General features: G+C 33.6%; 1 protein-coding gene across 12 annotated transcripts in view; it reads right to left on the bottom strand.

Moving 5' to 3' along the window:
• LOC122629259 (transient receptor potential-gamma protein) overlaps positions 1 to 21,136 on the bottom strand; it is a 70,561-nt gene that overhangs the window by 25,480 nt on the left and 23,945 nt on the right. For 9 of the 12 annotated variants that reach the window (XM_043812482.1, XM_043812481.1, XM_043812469.1 and 6 more), the window contains one exon: positions 18,898 to 18,950. In XM_043812482.1, the coding sequence (XP_043668417.1) occupies positions 18,898 to 18,931 (34 nt within the window). In that variant the 5' untranslated portion in view covers positions 18,932 to 18,950. The remainder of the gene's footprint in view (positions 1 to 18,897; positions 18,951 to 21,136) is intronic. The other 3 variants (XM_043812476.1, XM_043812475.1, XM_043812477.1) reach the window with 1 other exon arrangement.

The raw sequence follows: 21,136 nt of genomic DNA, 5'->3' as shown, positions 1-21,136 counted from the left end.
TATGAAAAATAGGAATCGTTAACGCGAACCGTACCTTCCCTACTTGGTTCATTAGTTGATCGGCGACGTCCTGCAGAGTTAAAATCGGATAAGGAGCCGAACTTGGAAGTACCAACTTCTTGAGCACGTTAACGGAATTAATATCCCGAGTTTCGAAATCTGCTAGCTAATCGGTGATCAGGAGAGAGCGAGAAAGAGAATCATATATATATATATATATATATACATACATAAAGAGAGAGAGAGAGAGAGAGAGAGAGAGAGAGAGAGAGAGAGAGAGAATGAGAGAGTTAGCACTGCAGGGAGGCCGATGCGGTAGTCGACCCTTGTGCTATACTACACCTGTTGCTCACCTTCCCGTAACTATGTGTACGTTGAAAATAACTTTGCAAGCCTTCACACGTATGTATGTATCTATAGAAATACACTAATACCGAGCTTAAGAAAGAAAGACTTGCACGAACGAACTCGTAGGTGGATGCTTATGCAGCGTGAATGTCGTGAACGCACGCGAACGAACAATTGGCACGAATGCCTTGTGCCCGTAACGTTTCTACGATAAGGAATGTTGTTAATTACGTCGGTAACAGTACGGATCAATTTTATTTCACCCCTTTTATTTTCTCTTTCTCTCTCTTTCTTCCTTTATCTTTCTATTTTTTCTTTCTTTCTTCTTTTTTTCTTTCATACAATCAGAGAAGACATTTAATGAGTATAGTATTTTCCAATTCGAGAAATACTAAAGTCGATTGGTTCCAAAGATTAGTTCGAGCATAATACGAGAATAAATCTAAACATACAAATGTTCGGATAATTTAAACAGAAAAGAATGAAAAAAAAAGGAGAAGAAGAAGAAGAAGAAGAAGAAGAAGTGAAAAGGAAAGAAAGTCGTAATGAGAGTTCAAAGAAAGCCACGAGATATAAACGGAGTGGAAAGATTTATCGAACTTTTGTCTTTAAAGTCGACGAGAATCTTTACGAAGAAAGCGAGTTTGGGCTCCGGCATGCGGCTTTTGCATGATCGACATTTGTTCCGTGGAAAAAGTCAAGAAGAAAATGAAAGAAATGGAATAAAGGAAAGAAACGAAATGAAGTTATTACTTTGGAGAGGTCAAATATATAAAGATAAAGAGAAAAAGAGTAAAGTAAAAAAAAAAAAAAAAAGCTTCCACAAAGACAAACCAAAGTTCATTCATGGATCAGACGAGATCAGGATTTTTCGCAGATCTAACTATATATATATATATATATATATATAATTAATATATATATCTAATTATATATAATATATATAATTCACCATTAAATTAAATTATAACCGAGAATATGTATCAACATCAGCAGAATTGTTTGTTCTCGACTCTTGCGTTTTAATTTAAAGGATCTCGCTATTCCCTTAAGGCTGTCCATCAGACAAACAAGTTTTATAATTTTTCGTACCAACAATAAGTCTGAGCATAATTCTTCGATTTTGATGTGGAAGATCTCTTTTTTTTTTTTTTTTTGTAAAATGAAAGTTTAAACGAGAAAATGAAAATTGTTCAAAAAAGCTTCGAAGATTACGCTATTAATAATAATTTACAACAATCGCGTTTGTATATTTTTTGAAACTTTTACATATACCCCGTAACACGAGCTGAATGCAAAATAATTTTCATTTAATATTTTAATAAATATAAATTTTACATTTGGAATCGTTCCCTTAAATTAATGCCAACAAGAACAAACTTTTAACCAACTTTTATAAATTCTTTTCATTTTTTTCTTTTTTTTTTTTTGTATTCCCACGAATAAACATCGACATTTTCTCTTTCAATATTTATTCTTATTTATTTTTATTTATTCTTCTTCGAGGATTTACGAAGGAGCTATATTCATCTAGAAGTATATTCAAAGTTTTTTGAAATTGTAATACCTTTACAGATATTTTCTTTTACACTTTTCAGGTTAAATATTGTGTTTTTTATTCTCTTTATGTTAATCATAAAAATATTCACATTTTTATCATATGTTAGGTTAACAAAAAGTTCTTGTTAATAAATATTTTGTATGGATTATTATCATCTCTTTCATAAATATTAATTAATTTTTTTTCACATTTAAATAACAGTTGTAGAATTCAAGATACGTATCAGCTGTTTTCTTTCTACTCTCGTTACTATTATCTTTTGCGCGCATGGATTATTCTATTTTCAAGCTTCATTTTCACCTTCTTCCGGTTCAGTTGTGCTCATTATTTTACATGAATCATAAAATTTTAATATTATATCATACTCTATATTATATTATTATCTATATGTATACACACACACACATATATATAAAATAATATTTAATATGTAAGTATTCATTTCTTAATTACTATTTTTTTACAAAATATTCGACAGAATCACGTTTTTTATCGATAATTTATATATTAGTTATTATATACGTATCAATTATATTTATTATTCTTCATTCATTTATATCGTAAAATAAATGTGTACCGGTGAGCTGCGTCGTATCTAACAGGGATCATTGCGAGAGACACGCCATCATCAAAGAAAGATATAAATATAAGAGACTGAAAAGTATGAGTTCACAATCTACTAACACTACTTACTTTAACTCACACTAACCCGATTGTTACGTTACGCGTAAGAGCGTTATAACTTACGCAAGCTTATACATTGATACGACAAGCGTATGACGAAGGAGACAGTATTCTCTGCTTGCGTTTAAACTTCATATTTTGTTCATATCTGTAACTGAAAACAAACACGCTTCGAGCAAAAGGTGATGAACACGGCCTTAATTATAATTGGAAAATATAATGTGCTTTCAGTTAGCCTAATGTATTAAAACTAATTAGTATGTAATTATATCCGAATTAATTCGAGCAATTATTAAGTACGATTTATGAATATTATTACTGTTACTATTTTCGTTGTTACTTTTACTACCGTTATTACAACCACTCGAATTAACACATAAATAATATTTATTCTTACTAAATAAATTCGATTTGTTCTTACATCGATAATCGTATATGCTTTAAAAGAATTTATAATCGTTTCACTTACGAGAGCAACTCTCGATCGAATATCATCGTAATATTTGAAAATTATTTATCTTCTCAATTCGATATTCAAATGAAACTTGTTGTTTCAAGAAGAATTTACAAGGAATCGACAGCGAATAGAAAGGATGAGTTGAGGTATCAAGAGTTCCTAAAGATTTCTTAGAGTCTGCCAGAGTTGTTTTTCCTCTTTTATAAACGAAATGTCAAGAAAGTGGGAAGAGAAGTTCGTTAAATCCGAAGCGCATATATACAAAGTTAAAAATTCTCGCTCGTGCTACCAAACAGCAGCAACCGAGAATTGCATGTTGGCGAGAGAAGGAAGAGATTGATAAAGAAAAGAAACAAGAAGAGCTACAGCAAAAAGAAGAAAAAGAAGAGAAGAAGAAGAAGAGAAGAAGAAGAAGAAGAAGAAGAAGAGAAGGAGAAGGAAAGACGGAACGCCCGACTCATTTGTGAAGCAAATGAAAAATCAATATTTCACCGATAAATCAGGACTCGCCGGAACGTCGCATCATAAACGACGCGAGCGAAGGAAGGCCTTTCGCAATTTATGTACGAAAGAAAGAAGAAAGGCAAGAGAGAAAATGGCGCTTTAACGATCTCTCACGGATTTTCCGCTTAGGTCCTTCGACTTCCGGAGGATTACTCATTTCTTCGGAAAATGAAGCGTAATTTTATAGTCGCCGGCGGTGCCGATAAAATAATGAAAACGGTGCAGAGGACGTTCGGTTAAGCTTATTTATCGTACTTAAAATTAAACAACGGCTATAGTTTCTTTTTTTTTTTTTCCTTTTTTTTTTTTATTATTATTATTTCTTTTTTACTTTGGTTTAATATTTCACTCGAATGAGTTAATCGAACAAAATTAATTAGCGTAAGATTAACGAAACGATCAAAGATCTTCCAAATTCTTCGCAACATTTTACGCGGAAGTAATCCACTTTATCGAACACAGTTCACAGTCCCAGGAAGTGAACTGTATTCAGTTTGAGCATCGACCGGCCAAACCGTACGTGTATTCGTAACGAACGATGTCTCGTAAGAGTGTGTACATTTATATACGTACATAGATGTACATACACGTAATACGTACGTACATACGTATTTCACCAAGTTCATCTACCGTTTCTAACACGCTTTTCAGGCCATTGTGACCGAAAGCCATCTACGTCACGTCGAAATTTCGTTTTCGTAACTGCAACGTGAAACGAGATGTCAAAGATTTACTCATTAACGTTTTATTTCGTTTTATTCTAACAATTTTATCACGACATCGCATTAAAAGTTTTAAACTAGATCAACGATTAAGGAAGATCTTGAGATAACTGCTTGAACATTGTATTCATCCTTTCCTTTTCTTTTTTATTTCGTATAATTGAAAATTATCTATACATATAAATGATAATGAGTGCATTTTTTTTTCTTTTTCTTTTTTTTAGCATACTCCCCTTACGATGAATTTTCCATTCGAAAGATAAACGTTTTGAGAGATCACCGATCAATTCGGCTTTAATCTCGGAAGAACGAATGATAACATGACCTATCCCAAAATGTATTGAATTCCGAATCTAATTCTGAGAATTGATGTAGGCCAGTAATACCCTTATATATAGCAAGTAGCGAAAACACACCTGTTTATCATTGATTTGCCAATCCAATTTCACGAATTTATATTGGTTATATATAAGAGATTACATATTACCTGTTAAAAATATATCTACGTCATTGATATTTCGATTTAAATTCCTAAAATTTATCTAAGTCAGCAGGGTTTCGATATTGCACGTATTAAAAAAGCATTTGTTCATTGTCACATTGCTAAATGAAATTCTTAGAATGACAGTAGATAATCGTCCACCAGGTGACGTATTGAAAAAGTTTACATATTTTCGTTATCCCAACGTGACTACCTGTTAAGTTTCTTCACACGTTTTTCGTTCTATTTGTCATGTAAAAAGATCGATAAGAACGTGTCGTTTTGTTTTTAAGAGATACAAAATATAGTACAGATCGAGTAGTAAATTCGATCGACACCACATCTTGTGAACTTTCTTCGTGTTTAAGAAAAAAATATAAAAGGAGATACATTTTAGAAGAATTAGTGATCGCCTGTACAAAATGGAAAATATGATGTTAATTCGAAAGAAAAAAAAAAAAAGAAGAAGAAGAAGAGAGAAAAAAGAAAAAAGAAAAAAAAACAACGTGAGTTAGCTTACTACTTTGAGAGCTTAATCAATAAATTCCGTTGTGACGCGCGAATAAAACTTCATTTTCTTACGAGAGCTTCGCAAATAGAAACGAACGTTTACTTTCGATTTGTATTTGACCATATCCTCACTCGAGTGTTCTCAGTTTTCTAGTTTCACTTACAAAACTTATCTCTGACAATTAACACGAACTTTTAATTACTCTCGAACCTGAGCATCTCTCGTTGCGAGACATTAACACAAAGTCGACGTTCTTCCTGCAAACGTACTGAACGCAATTAAAAAATTTATGTGTCGAGTTTATCGTTTAAAAATAAAAAGAGAAAAATTTCTTTTCTTCTTATTTCCTCTTTCTCTTCTTTTTTTTTTTTTTTTTTTTTTTTTTTATTATTTTCGAGGTCTCCCATTTCTTTTTCTTCCCCATCCAACTAACTTGAAGTACAATATAAGATCTTTTCAGAGAATTTCTTTCACTTTTCTTATTATATAAACGCGTATGCATAAAATTTAAATAATTTCATCGTTTTATGTAATAAAAAAAAAAGGCCACAGAATAAGTTTTATCTTTCTGTACGAATACATTTCACAAGTTAGTACAATTTGATACCAATCGATACTATTATTTCCTTATCGGATCAGAACCGACTTGTCTTGTCTTTTAAGTAGAAAAGCTTTAATGGTCGAGAAGTTACGATAACGTAGTTGGTCTCTCTCGAAGAATGTTCGTCCTTGTTATCGTTTTCGAAATAAATCTAGCGGTTTACGGTGAATTTACTTTTAATAATAAATGCTCCTGAGGAGAGAAAACCTTCTCAGAACTTTCATTGTTCGAGAGTACCCTCGTATAAAGCGCATACCTAACGATAAGTCGTGAAACGACTACGATATTCATTCGAGTAGAAAGATTTCAAAGGTTACGACACGTATGCCAATTTATCGTTAGACTTTACAACGAATTCTTTAATGTTCACAAAGAAATAAACCTCTTTCGATTCCAAAAAAGAATCTGCATTCATTCATAAAATTCTTAAAGGAGTCTTTATCAAGCATTGAAAATAATTCAGATCTTTTCGCGATCATTACTATTCGATCTTATTCGATATTCCAAAAGTATAATACGTAATTATTATAATGATAATTATAATTATTATTATTAATATATAATTTATATTTAATAATAATAATAATTATTATTATTATTGTTATCATTATTGTCGATAAAATTAATTAATAATCCAGACGGAATTCCTTATTATAATAATTTAAAGATATAATATTTTGTAGAGAATTGAAAAAAAAAATCAATAAAATTCGAATCAGCTGATCTTTCGCTCGTACGAAAGGAAAGTAACAGGATATATCAACTACATAACCAACGATCGAAGAGAAGGGTCTTAAGGTTCGCGATTTCTCGTTGTACGTAAAACGTTCGACGACCTGCCTGCCTCTCGATTGCTCGTCCCTCATCAATCATTTTTCAATCGACCTTTCCACTCGAATTGCGTCGTGTCCGACGCAATTTCAACGATACAAACACACCCACATTTCGATACACGTGTGTACGTATACCAACAGCAACAGCAGATAAGTATGAACACACGGATACATAGACAAAGGGTAGTCCATTACCGCACGCATTTTATTCCGTTGACCGCCGCAGGCGAACGTAAATGTTTGGTTGTACTTGAATTACATCGATCAGCTCGCACGCTACGTCTCGTTTTACTGAAATCGAGACGGCTCTTTATCGTTCGCTGCTTCAGACCATGATTGTCTCTGACACTTTCATTATCATCGAGCTTCGACGTTTCCGATATTCCTGAACTATCGAATTCCGAAACGAATGATAGACGACAAGTAAAAGAAGAAATTTTGTAAAAGGGTAAATTTGACGACTCAAAAACACAGAGTTACGTCTAACAAAGTACTTTTCTATCTTTCCTTCTTTCTTTCGTCTTTATTTTTCTACTTTCTTTTTTTTTTTTTTTTTCTTGATATTAAAAAGCTTTTTATTTGCCTTCCATTTGCCTACCCTTGAAAGAAATTTCTCCGAGCTGAAAGACGTCTTCTTAATTTTCCATCCTACCATATCTTTTTCTTTATTTCTTTGTAGTTCTTTGATGTTCTCCTCGTAAATTACACTTATTATCTAACTTACCAACATCTTCATCATTTTTAAATTAAAAATATCACGTAAATTATACTTTCAATTAATAATGTCAATGTTAATATAATATAACATATATATATATATATATTATAAAATAAAAATATAAATATTATTATACTACGATATATTAAAAAAAATTTTTATATCGAACACGAACGATATATTAATAAGATTAAAAAACTAGAAAGTAAGACGAATTCTAAGAAGCAAAGTCGATACATAACATCGAAGAGAGTGCATTAATAAAGACAAATACTTGAGCTAAAGGGTACCTTCGTCAATCAGATTAAAGTCGACTCAAGAGTAGAACTCTCGCTCAAAGATTAATCGAGTTCTTGTATCTTCGACAAAATCGATCGATCTTCCTCCTCGTTATCTTACCATATACATATCTATCCATCTACTATCTCTAGAACGTAGAACAACGTTCTAGAGTCTGCTTGTCTGTCTTGCGGCGGGAAAACCGCAAAACGCAAAACTGATCGTTTTCAACAATTCGTAACTTTGTTAAATGATGAAATTCTACGAACTCTCGAAATTAGAAAAGCTTTTGGAATTACTCGTATAGATTTTTAAATATCCTATTCAATATCGAATATCCGCGAGACGTATGAAAAATTGCAGCCGCGGAAACATTTCGTAGCATTTAATAAAAACGTCCTCCTCTCTCTCTCTCTCCCCTCTCTTTTCCTTTTCGCAGCCGTTTTATCGGCTCAACGGTGAACTTTATTAAGAGACTCCAATACGTTCTACGATGATTTTTCGATCGCATCGATCGTTCTACGTTTCAAACGTCCAAAACGGCTGGAACGAAGAGTAACCGTGTCGGAGGACATTTTTTTATTCTCTCTCTCTCTCTCTCTCCCACTTTTTTTCCTTTCCATTTTTTAACCATAAAACAAAATTTTCGCGGGCCATGTCGCTCTCGTATTATACTTCCTGAGAAAATAAATAATATTCATTACGATTTACCGAAAAATACCGAAGAGAGAACATAAATCTCTTGAGCAATTAATTAATCGACCTATCACCGTTTCTTCTTCTTCTTCTTTTTCTTCTTGAGAAAAATTGAAAGAAGGAAAAAAAACCGGAAGTTGTGTCGCCAGATGGATATTCCCACTCTCATCATACTTTCCTAGAACGATTTTTCAAAAAATTGACTTTTCGTGAACGAACGGAACGCAACGGAGCGAGGAAAGAGGAAGAAAAGTGTGGACGGAAGATAAGTCGAAAAGGGAATGAGGAAAAGAATGAAAGGTTCAAGGAAAAGGAAAGAGATGAGAAGAGAAAGAATGAGAAGGAAAGAGAAAAGAAGCTTGCTATACTCTGTCGACCAGAAATTTCTCGTTTCCGAAGCTTTTACGCGGCCATTGTCTCAAACGTGAAAGACTTTATCGGCCGGAAGAAGAGGGCACCCTTGTGACATGGCTCGCTTCCTCTCTTCTTTCCTTTTCTTTTTCTTTTCTTTTCTTTTTCTTTGTCTTTTTCTTTTCTATTTCACTTATTCTTGTCTACATGAAGAATAAGAATTTACGTTGGTACCTAGATATACATATATATATATATATATATATATACACATATATCTATGTTACACCATTCCTGTTTACGTCCTGACTAGAAACGTCCGTGCATAACACGCGTCATCGATTCCATTTTACGAGCCAGTCTTGAGATGAGACGTCGCCACGAACTTAAGTATCCGTGAAGAAATCTTCGAAAATGAGCCTCGTCCTTTTCCTTCACCCTTATTCTTTAGCTTGCGCAAGCTAGTAAAATTCGAAATCCTTTCTTATCGCCAAAGAAATTCACTCCGACTATCTTGACAATAGTTACATTACGTATGTATATATGTATATATGTATGTACAATATATATGTATATATATATGTATGTATATGTTATATGTATATGAGGGAGAAGGGACGATTAACCTACATTTGCCTGTGTAAACGCTACGTTCATCGCTCCTACACCGCAATCGGCACTGTCATGCACACTGACAACCAAGTCGTGTTAGCAACTCAGGAGAAGATTCATTATCATGACCCCTACCGTCCTCATCCCTTCATAAACGTATCATTGCAAATCAGCCCTTCCTGTCCAAGAATAATCTTCGTCCTCTCTCTCTCTCTCTCTCTCTCTCTCTCTCATCTTACTATTACTCCTTCCCCTACTTTCCTTACCATTATGCTAATCGGAGAAATACTTTAGAACTTTCTGATAAGAATATTGGTACAGGATTCATAGCGATCGACAAAATCCGATGGAAATACACGAGTGTACGAGTTAAACAAACGAATTTGAAGATTATTCGTTTATTCGTATGTTTACGATATTATGAAAATGATATTAATCGAAAATAAATAATTTAGAAAAGTAACAAATATGTGATGACAATCGTTAAAATTACGTGTCTGTTTATAACGTAAGAGATAGAGAGGAAAAACAGGATAACGTTTTATTAAAAAGAAAAAGAATATAAATTGATTAAGCTGATGAATTGATCAAGCCTCTCATAATTTGCAAAACAGATACTATAAGGATTGATTTGGCTCAAGTCGGTTGACGTTTCTCGTGTTATAGATATTCCTCTCTCTCGCTCTCTCTCTCTCTCTCTCTCTCTCTCTCTCTTTCTCTCGTGAACACGCCCGCATATATCCAGGTCGTTCTTGATCGTAGAAATGAACGTGGAGAGTAGGAATGGAGACTGTTACCAAATAGATGTCGTCTTTGACCGTCGAACTTGGGCCAAACGCAAAGCCACGAAATCTCGGTTCGCTAAACCGCTTATCACCGGCTAGTCCAATCACGCGAGCCTCGTCGACATTTCCGCGAGTTTCTCTGACGATTCTCATGCACTAACATATTCAATACGAATGCACCATAGTCATCATCGCAGCCCAGGAAATTCGTCGCGAGATCGATCGGTACTCGCGCACGCGGCTCTTCCCTATATCCTTCTCTCTCTCTTTCTCACAATCCATCGTACCTATTATTTTGTCTTTTTGACCTAAAAAAAAAAAAAAAAGAAAGAAAGAAAGAATAAAAAAGAGGAAGAAAAAGAAAAAGAAAAAAAAAAAGAAATAATATCCGCAGCAATTGTAAGTTGTATAATTTTCTTATATCTTTCGTGAGTCATATTTGACTATATGTATATCTTTATTCGAATTTCGTCTGTAATTTTTATTATAAAATTAGATTGACGTAGTAGAATAATTTTTATGATCGTGACTATAGTTTGTAACGTTTATTGTATTTGTTAGATATTATATTGTTATATTGTATCGTTTATTATATTTATTATATAGATTATCATTACTGCATTATGGTTTATTATATTTACCAAATAGTACTGTTATCGATTATAGATACATATTTTTATAACAAACAATGACTTTGTATTATCTCTATTTCTTTTCTCTCTCTCCCCTCTCTCTTTCTTTTTCTTCTTTTCTTTCGTTCTTCTTCTTAAAGTTTATATTTTTCACCGAAAGAGAAAATCTCAGGTCAGTGGAAAATCTCTGCTCGTTGCTCAATAATACAGTGGTGAGGAATAGAATAAAGCGACGATAGGGTGTCTTTGATAGGTTCTCAAATGTAACCGTATGTACGTAAGCTTGCATTTTTGGCCAGAATCCAAAAGCGTGAAACGCCCTTTGCAACTTCCTCCTATCGACGCCCGGAGGATATTCATCACACTCAGTACAGTAGCTCGCGTCATTCTGTCTGACTCTACGATGGATGTTTCTCCTGAGAATCATTGCGCTCGTTCCATTTTATCCTAACTTTGGAGCGAAACGTCAATCGTTTACTTTCCCACTAGCTCGTTCGAAACGTTGAATGCCATATGAGCAAACGGTAGTCCACGTTGGATTTTCTATTCAAATCGTTATGATTATTTTATGTAAAATGAAACATGATTACGAAATGCTTCATAATACCATTAGTCGATGCATGATTATCACGTATGATAAAATTTTCATAACATGGGGTATCCCACGAGATCTGAATAGAAATATCACGTGAAAAGAGACCGGCATTCAACGTATTAAAAAGTCAATTTTTTCCTATGTACATTTATTTATTTATTTTTTTCTTTTTTAAGTATACTATTATTAATATATCAAGATTATCATTCAAGGTTTACTTTAGGATATTTGGAAGAGTGAGCATCGCTCGATAAAGGTAAAGAAAGATGGAGAAAATAACAAATTTTTTTTATAGCTATTCGGCTGCAATGTCACAAATCACAATCACAATGGCTACGTTCAGCAGAAAAAGCAGCTTAGTAAGCGCTATACGCTACGTTCCCAACAGCGTACGACTTCTGATGAACGCACTTTTTTGAACATGCATATATGTATGTTCGGTGTAAATGTGAAAGTTTTTTTGTCGAGATCAAACTTTGCATAACCTATATTTTCTGAATAAAGATATAAAGTAATCTGTCGAGCAAATAATCAAAACCTTCGAAAAAACATTCCTTGTCAGTAGTATGTTATTTCTATCGAGTTATTTAAAAAAAAGAAAATATTAATTTTTTCTGTCTTTCTTCTTCTTTTCCTTTTTTTTTTTTTTTGATCCATCTTGTTAAGTTATATTTTTCTATCTCAAATTTGAATTGAAGAGATCTTCGAAAGCGTTACGTTTAAACGACAAAAATAATCAGAAAAAATAATTGAAAAGATCATTTATATTCATATAATTATATAACCCCAACCCCAAGAAAATGATTTTTCTCGATATCGAAATCAATCTAGCTAACGATTTTCTTGAATTAGAAAATATTAAGTTCATCCTATTTCGTCGATATCCTTCGACTGATTTTTATAATAAAATTGACAAATATACAAGTTGCAAATAACAAGTATGCAAGAATTACTCGTTTTAATAATACAGAATAAATATTCAACAAGAGAAAAGGCCGCAGAATTTTGAAATTAATATCGAAGTTCGTTGAAAAATTTTATCACGTTCGTTCCGAGCGAATACGATTTCTTATTACGTGTCCAGAATTCGAGATAGAAAAATAAAATCTCTCGATCGGTTTTACATATGTAGATACGTACGTATATTGTACATAGAACGCTTAATTCCACTATGCTTATTTAGTCTTTGAACGTTCGTGAACATTATCCATGGTCGTTGTACAGGACAGAAATGAACGTCAAAAGTATCAACATCAATTCTTGTTGGTAAAACGAGCCTTACCGGTTATACCGTAAGACGATAAATCGTTTTAGGGATATCGTTAACCGACCTAACGATTAATATTAAAAGGAACCTCGTCCTACGATCGTTAAGCTCACGTATTTCAAAATCGATCTATCAATGAAACTGGACGTTAATCGAATTGAATGGCAATACCGAACGAAATCGAACCTCTCCTGTCGCGTGCGTAATAATCATAATGACGTAAATGCCAATAAGAGGGATATCGTGAAACGTTGAAACCGAGGAATTGTTCGAAGGCGTTACGAATTCAATGAGAAAATCGATTTCGATTGTCTACTTCTATTCGAAGGTCATTATCGAGGCCTCCGATGCGATTTCTATGGTTTCTTGGCTCGTTGACTTTATATCTCTTCTTTCTCGAAAACGAAGCACTTTATTCTCGAACGTGTTTTATTCTCTGATGGGATTTATTAGAATCGTTCGAAGAAACAGGAAAGAAAATCGAAAATCGATCTTTTTGTTCGCTTTCATTTTTATCCCGAATCCTTTACTGCTATATATATATATATATATATATATATATATATATATATATATATATATATATATATATACGGGGTGTAAACTTTTGCAATTAAACGCTTCGTGAAAAACACCTAGTAAGTAGAGTTAAATTATCCGAGCATCAAACTAGATTTAATTTATTTCCCAATTCGTTACTTCGTGTAGTTTAATCTTAATGAACCTTACGATATATACAGGGTATATCAGATGAAGTATTTGTGTCAGTGAAGCTCTGTTCGTAATAAATTGTTTTATACAATGGACTTTAATTGCGGAGGATATACAGCGTATAGAAATATTCACTTCCTCGACAATTATTATATCCGACATCATTTTTCAAAAATGTAAAATAACCAGCATGAATTTTACGTTAAAAAGGTTATTCTCTGTGTGAACAATTTTCTGCGAAGTTCTAATGGTGTGCGAAATTTCACAACTGTTACTGACGCAATAGTACGTGATAACGAAATTTCGTTGTCAACTACTTCGAAATTCTCCTAAATATTCCCATAAAAAGGAATCGACTAGTGTTAAATCTAGCGATCGTGCTACACCTAAGAGGACAATGATGTCCTATCTATCCATCTGGGAATCGTGTTCCCAGCTCTTCCACAACACGACGAGCACAATGTGCCAGTTGGTTGACCGACCGTCCTACTACATCCACACGTGCTGCCCTAATGTCCAGGAGGACATTATCTAGGAGAATTCCTAAGTTGTTGACAAAACAATTTCGTATAGTACGTATATAAGTACAAATACTATTGTATCGATAGCATTTGTGAAACTTCCTACGTTGAGAATTTTGAAACTAACGAAGATACAAATATCGTTCAAACGACAATGTATCTTGAAAAAAGAAATTGTCACTTCGAATATACAAAAATAAAACTGGTTATGTTCTATGTTTTAAAAAAACATGCTATCGATTACTAGAACTCTTAAAAAAGTGAATATTTATTATACCTGCTATCTTGTCCCGCTATTAAAATCCATTGTATCAAACAACCTTCTACAAGTAGAACTTTCTTGACCCTATTAGCGCAAAAGTTATAGACACTAATACTTCATCTGAAACGACCTGTATACCAACATCGTTTACGTGTACGTGTACGATCTTGACGTTCTTTCTTTGTCTTTCTCATTCTTTTTTTCTTCAACATTTTCTTGCTTGCTTCCTTTCTCCACCACAAATTTCAATTTTACATGCATTCATTTCATCTTTCTCCAAATAGAAGAAAATTTATGATCGACCCTGCTTTCCAACTTTTTTTACTACTACTTTTTTATACTACTTATACGTTCTAACCGATAAAACGCGAAGATCGTTAAAACGGGGAAGAAAAATTAAAAATCATTTAACATAGATACGCTTTTCTTCGAGATGTCTTTTTTTCTTTTTAGGGGGTATTTAAAAAAAAAGATTACTTTTCGATAAGAACATGTTATAATTAATCGAGTTTAAGCAGAAGAGAAAAAAAAAAGAAACAAACGAAGAAAAAAAAATATGATCCTGCGAAAATACCAAGATTTTATTATTACGGGTCTTCGATAATTTGATTCAAATAAGAAAATCGAATATTTTCCATTAATTTTCTTCCCTTTTCTCAACACAACTATCAAACTGCGCTAACGGAGAGAAGGAAATCGAGAAAGAGAGAAGATTATTTACCATTCTCCTCATTTCTCATATTCTTTTGTAGACTTTGACCGACATCGAAACGTCGAAATCTAGTTTTCCAAGATTCTCTTTCCTCTTTCTTTTATTTATCCACAGTTCAAGTATCCCGATCCATCGTTCGGTGGAAGCGCACCTGCCACGGAAACTCTCGTCTTGGTTCTACCGAAGAAAAGAGAAAAATATTGAGGCGTTGTGTCTCGATAAATCGAATTTCCACGACATAGGTACTTATATAGATATGTATGTGATAGAAGATAAATATAAGACTTTCGACTTTCTCGTATAGAATTTTAATACAAGAGACGACGTCCATGTCCGAAAGTCTCGAAAACTTTATAAGACAAAATATCTCGAGTATCGAATATGGAATGAGAAAGAGAGAGAGAGAGAGAGAGAGAGAGAGAGAGAGAGAGAGAGAGAGAGAGAGAGAGAGAGAGAGAGAGAGAGAAAGCAAAGATATCGATTCTTATCGAAATTACATCGTCCCTGTCTTTCACAAAGACTAGCCACAGCACTCTTCTTTCAACGAAAGAGAGACGGTAAAAGATTCTAGAAGCGACCACAGCAAAGACCGGAAAAAGCAATCCTGTAGGATCTTCTGTTTCAAGGTGCTATCTAAAAAGCGCATTAGTGGTAGCAGAAAAGAAGGGTTCTACGTGAATAGATGAAGATAGAAAGAAAAAGAAGAGTAGCCGTCTTCTTGTCATTAGAAATTAGATACCCTAGGTTATATTCTTTCGGTATAGGAACTCTTTCTTTAACCGAGATATCCACTTACTCGTAACGTTCATGATTGACTACTTCGATATTAAAGTATCTTCGGATATTTGTCTTCCGTCTTTTTTTTTTCTTCTTTTCTTTTTTGTTGAACAAAAGGAGAAAAAACGACTCTCGCGAGAATATCTAACTATATCATCGTTAAGATTGTTCTGGCACGAACGATTTAATCTCGGACGAATACGAAATGGCTTTCGTTTTTTGTGAATTTAAAATCAGCGAAGAAAATCTGTTGATGGCTCGATTTACGACAACGAAGAGAATTAAATTGTTTCGACGAAAGCATATATATATATATATATATATATATATATATATATAATGCTGATAAACAATCCTGGCGGAACGGGAAACGAGATTTTATTTCCTCATTTGTGCACGTTCGAGTGTTTCCTCGGAAAATCAATCTCTTTAAACGCAATCTCGAACGAACGAACGAACGAACAAATGAACGAACGAATAAATGAACGAACAAATGAATGAATGATACTCAAATGTTAAATATTATAATATTAATTAAATAACTACTCGCATAACCCACTTATCTCATAAAAGATTCGTATGATGATTTAAATTTATTAGGGAGGATGTGAGTAAAAAAAAAAAAAAAAATATAAAAAAGGAAAAAGAATTGTTTTCAACAGTTCCTACAGAATGATTATAATTACAGATATATAATGAAATATTTAATTTGATTGAGGTATTAGTCTCGACGACAAAATTTTCTATATATGAGCCGCTCATTTGTCAAATCGATTAATTCCACAAAACAAAAATTAATAAATTATGTAAAAATTAAAAATGATTGTATGATTTATTAATCAACGACGATAAAAGTTATAGTTATTTATCGTGACATTGAATCTGATTATTGTAGAAATGTATTTTAATGTAAATTAAAAAAGTTTGATATCAATCAAGTCCTTTCATAAAATTTAAAAAAACATTTTAAAAGCCGAATTAATCACTTTGGCCTGTGAATAGGTGTCTCTTAAAAAGAAAAAGAAGAGAAAGAGAAAAAGAGAGAAAGAAAAAGAGAGAGAGAGAGAGAGAGAGAGAGAGAGAGAGAAACTAACAAATATATGAACCTATTTCGATCGTACGAAACATCACTAAATTTTTGCGAATTCGTAATTACAGAAAACTCACAGAACTCGATGTTATTAGTAGCAAAACTGCAAATACGCGAAGTGAGAGTATTTTTACGTACGTAGATAGAAGATTTCATTTGTCCTCCTGATCCATTTACATGAAGAAGATCATATACCTGGTATTTCATTAGTACTAATTTGACCTTTCACGTTTCCCACAGAATAAAAATAAAAAAAAAAAAAAAATAAAAAAATATCGATGCAATACTCGAAAAAAATTGAGAGAGAAAAAAACGTTCCAAGATAATCGAATTTCATGAACGATCTTTCACGTATATATCGTAACTATCGATAGTCTAGCTATACGCTCGCACACTAAATTTTTAACTTCCTTATATCGCGTTGACTTTCCATCCGTCCGATTGGTCGTACGATTTACCGCTTGTCTTATTCGATTCTCTTCATTTCTCTTTTCCTCTCTTTTTTCCTCTTTCTTTTACTTTCTCTCTCTCTCTCTCTCTCTCTCTCTCTCTCTCTCTCTCTCTCTCTCTCTCGAACTCACTTTATCCTACCTACCGATTCATTCACGATCTCTGAAGGGACTCCGACAAGATTGCCAACTAAAACGAATGCGATTTCCAACAATAGAACGTTCTCTATATCTGCTCGAGTGATTTTCAAATGGAGAGTAAAATATATATATGCATATATATGTGTGTGTGTGTGTATTTCCACCGATATTTACATATCTAACAATGAAATATCGTCATAATAAAAATATCGCAGAATCGAGAAATATCTATGTAAAATGTTTTAAATCGTGATCGGCTTCTCGACGCAATCCAGACGCAACGTCGATCGATCATTTCCATTTGTCAACGTTAGTTGTTTCTTAACGAGACGTCAGAAGACATGTAAGATGTCATGGATGACAATCCTGTAAGAATAACGAGGGTTAAATTCTATCTATGTATCTATCTATAATGTCAGATACGTATGCACGTGTAGAAAGCATGCTTTCAATTTGTTTAATGGTCTTCGATCAGCTGATTCTTGAGACTTTATAAATGTATGAAAAAAAGAAAAAAAAATAAATATACTATATAGTTTTCTTTTCTTTTCTTTTTTTTTTCTTATTTTTCTTTAAACGATTGAAGAAATTTCTCTATCTCTCCCTCTCTCTCCCTTTCCTTTCCTTTCTCTTTTTTTAATTCAAAGGAACGACAAGTGAAATTCGCGTTCGATCTTTGAACTCGATAAATACTTGTAAGAAATACAAAAGGGGTTGTTGTGGTATAGAAAGCTACGAGGTCTTCCATTCTCACAAATGTGAAACGTTCTTCTCTCCTTTTATCGGGTAGACCGAATTCCTCTCTCCCCTCCCCAAGCCGATGAATCGTTTGCTTTCTCCTTGAATTTTTCCTATCCTCGTGGAAATTCAGCCGGTTCGATACCGTCCCATAAATATTATCGTAAGACGGCACGGATATTCGATGCTTTACGAAAACCAGCGATCCTTCATCGTGATCGACGACTCGTACCAAACATGAGAAAGATCAGCGACGTTTCCGTGTTCCTAGGCCAATCCAACGATTTTGTTGGGAAATTCGTTGCTTTACGAAGATGAAATCCATCTGGATTTGCCAAGGACGATTAGTACACGAGACGAATAGCTAACTGAAATTCGTTCAAATCGCTTTTATGAGCTTTTTGCTATTCGAATCCTCTCTCTTGCTCTCTCTCTCTCTCTGTTTTTCTCTCTCACTCATTCTCTCATTTTCCCTAATTCTCTGGGATATACTTGTTTCTCTCGATATAGCCGAACGAGGTCATAAAATTAATGAAGATCGAATAGCACGGATAATGAACTAATATTACGGTAATTTATACGTTAGGTAGTTTAATAGGTTGTATTGTTTACGTGTGTACGTATATATATGTACGTAGATACGTATTTGTGCGCTTATAGAACAGGTTATCACCAAAAATACGATTAACTCTGGATATAATAGGAAGCGTTGGAAAGTTAGAAAACTTAATAGCGGATGAAGAGGTAGAATATGGTATTCGAGCAAGAGAACGAAAAAGTTTAACGTGAGGGAAAAACTTATTTGCATGGCGACGACGGAGCAAAAGAAAGAAAGAAAAAAAAAGAAGAAGAGGAATACCTGTACTCACCGATCTCCGGTATGTTCCTGTCATGATCTCCCTGGCCTGAAAACTGAAATAAAAAAGATAAAAATTGAGATATACCGTCCCATGGATATCATGTGTCGAGATTAAAACAATAATTAGATAACGAGCATATGAGTGTTCTCTTTGAAATACGTTAATGAACTATTGAACGAGAATGATGCAAAGAGAGAGAGAGAAAGAGAGAGAGATCAAAAGGAAGAAAATCACCCAGGCGTATTAATAAATCATTTCCACAAACGTGTTTATCCATTTTAGGCACTAAATTATTTACTGAAACATCCTTTGCCACTTCGAGCGAACACTACAAACGCACTACTTATCCCTCTCTCCCTCTTTCCCTCTCCCTTTCTCTCTAACACATTCCCTTTCTGCCTCTCTACTATATCAATCTATCTATCTATCTCTCATTTACAAGATAAATCGAAATCTACGAGGAAAATTTAACTACTATCTACTATCAAAAGCATTCTCTCGAATACTAATTCGAATCTTGTTAATTGCTATTGTATCTACAGTGAACGAAAAAAACTCGAAAGTTTTCCCTAGCGAATTCGATAAAAACGTTATTCCCTATAAAATTATAAGAGAAGAGCACTTTCCATGCTTCAACAAGACAAAAGTAAATTTTTTACTTTATTTCCCTTCCGATATTGCAATCCTACTCTAATTTATTTATCTTTTACGAGTACGCCCGTTGAATGTTCGAGAAATTCTAATATTAAAATGATATTTCTCTGGAAGATTTTATTACTACGGATTATCAGATACATATGAAAGTATTTGTATTTACGTAGATACATATTATTAGCATTCTACATCGCATAGATTAGAAACGTTTTTGTACTGTTATATATCGTAGCTTACTAAGACCCATGTTCTCGAATTTTTTTATGTCGTTATCTACCTACGAAGTACGAAATCAACGATCGGCCTGTGTCCAGCACGTGGACGATTCGAGTTCAATGATGTTTGCCAACTCGTTGAATTTATCTCAATTCCATTAGCTACCTATATTTAGATCCAGAGCGAAACCAATCTTGTTACAAGGTTACGCCTTGATTTTCTCCTAAAACACGGATCAGAGGATTTCTGTTCTCGGAAGCACCGCAATCGAATATCGTTTGCTCTTTCGGTGCCACGAAACCAATCCTTGCATCGAGCTCTGAATGAAAGTGTAATCAAGCGAAAAATATTTCAGGAGATTCGATATTTACGATCGAAGGAAACTATTGATAATCCTGTTTATTACGATATATTGACCATTGCTAAATATTATTTCCGTATAATCTTTCTCGTATATTGCTATGTAATTTTTATTGAGTTCTTTTTCATTCGATATCTAAATCCAGGATCAGTGATAGAATATTGTTAAATTTTACATTCTAATAGTTACTCGGTATCAAAGAAAAAACGGAATAAAATATCGTTGATTCGTTCCATACGAAACTTCTCACAAAATGGTCACCAACTGCAAGACTCTCACGCGAATGTCGCATCGTAAAGCAATGAGAAAAATACATCGATACGAATAGGAACAGTACTCGTACGTTCGTTCATACGTTCGTTCATACATTCGTTCATACGTTCGTTCGTTCGTTCGTTCGTTGGTTCGTTTGTTCGTTCGATGTTCATAAATCAAACAAAGAGATGAAACGACACACTCTCAACTTTGTCTCTCTCATTCTTTCTCTCTGTTCCTTTTTCTTTCTCTCTTTCTCTTTCTTTTTCACTCCTTTATTCAAAAAGACAGTAGCCTAGAAATATTTACAAGAAAGCCAATTTTTCGGGCGGCACTTAAACGAAAAATCAATAACGTTGTCCCGCCCGAGAGTTTACGCGAAAACGATGCGAGTAGCATGGAAAATTCTGTTGGCGCGGAAAAAAGATTTCGCACGCAAGTGAAAATAGTGTATAGGAGTCCTTTGCATTAGCAAACACCTTGTACCAAATCCTTTTTCCCAAGCTCCTTGAAAGTATCGTTAAAAGAAAAGTTTAGACGATCCGCGACGTCCGAATATATATATATATATATATATATATATATATATATATATATATATATACCTATTACATCTCTCAAGAAACTTCGAGGAAGTAATCTCCCGTGGAAAATTGAGAGACTGACAAGATACGTAAGAGATCTCGAGTCGAGATTTTATTTCGAAACTGTGTAGCCTGTAAAATCTTTTTAAAATACATATGAACAGGCAT

Source organism: Vespula pensylvanica, chromosome 5, assembly GCF_014466175.1.
Source record: "Vespula pensylvanica isolate Volc-1 chromosome 5, ASM1446617v1, whole genome shotgun sequence".
Classification (NCBI taxonomy): domain Eukaryota; kingdom Metazoa; phylum Arthropoda; class Insecta; order Hymenoptera; family Vespidae; genus Vespula; species Vespula pensylvanica.
The sequence above is the reverse complement of the archived record's forward strand: the minus strand, read 5'-3'. Positions and strand labels throughout refer to the sequence as shown.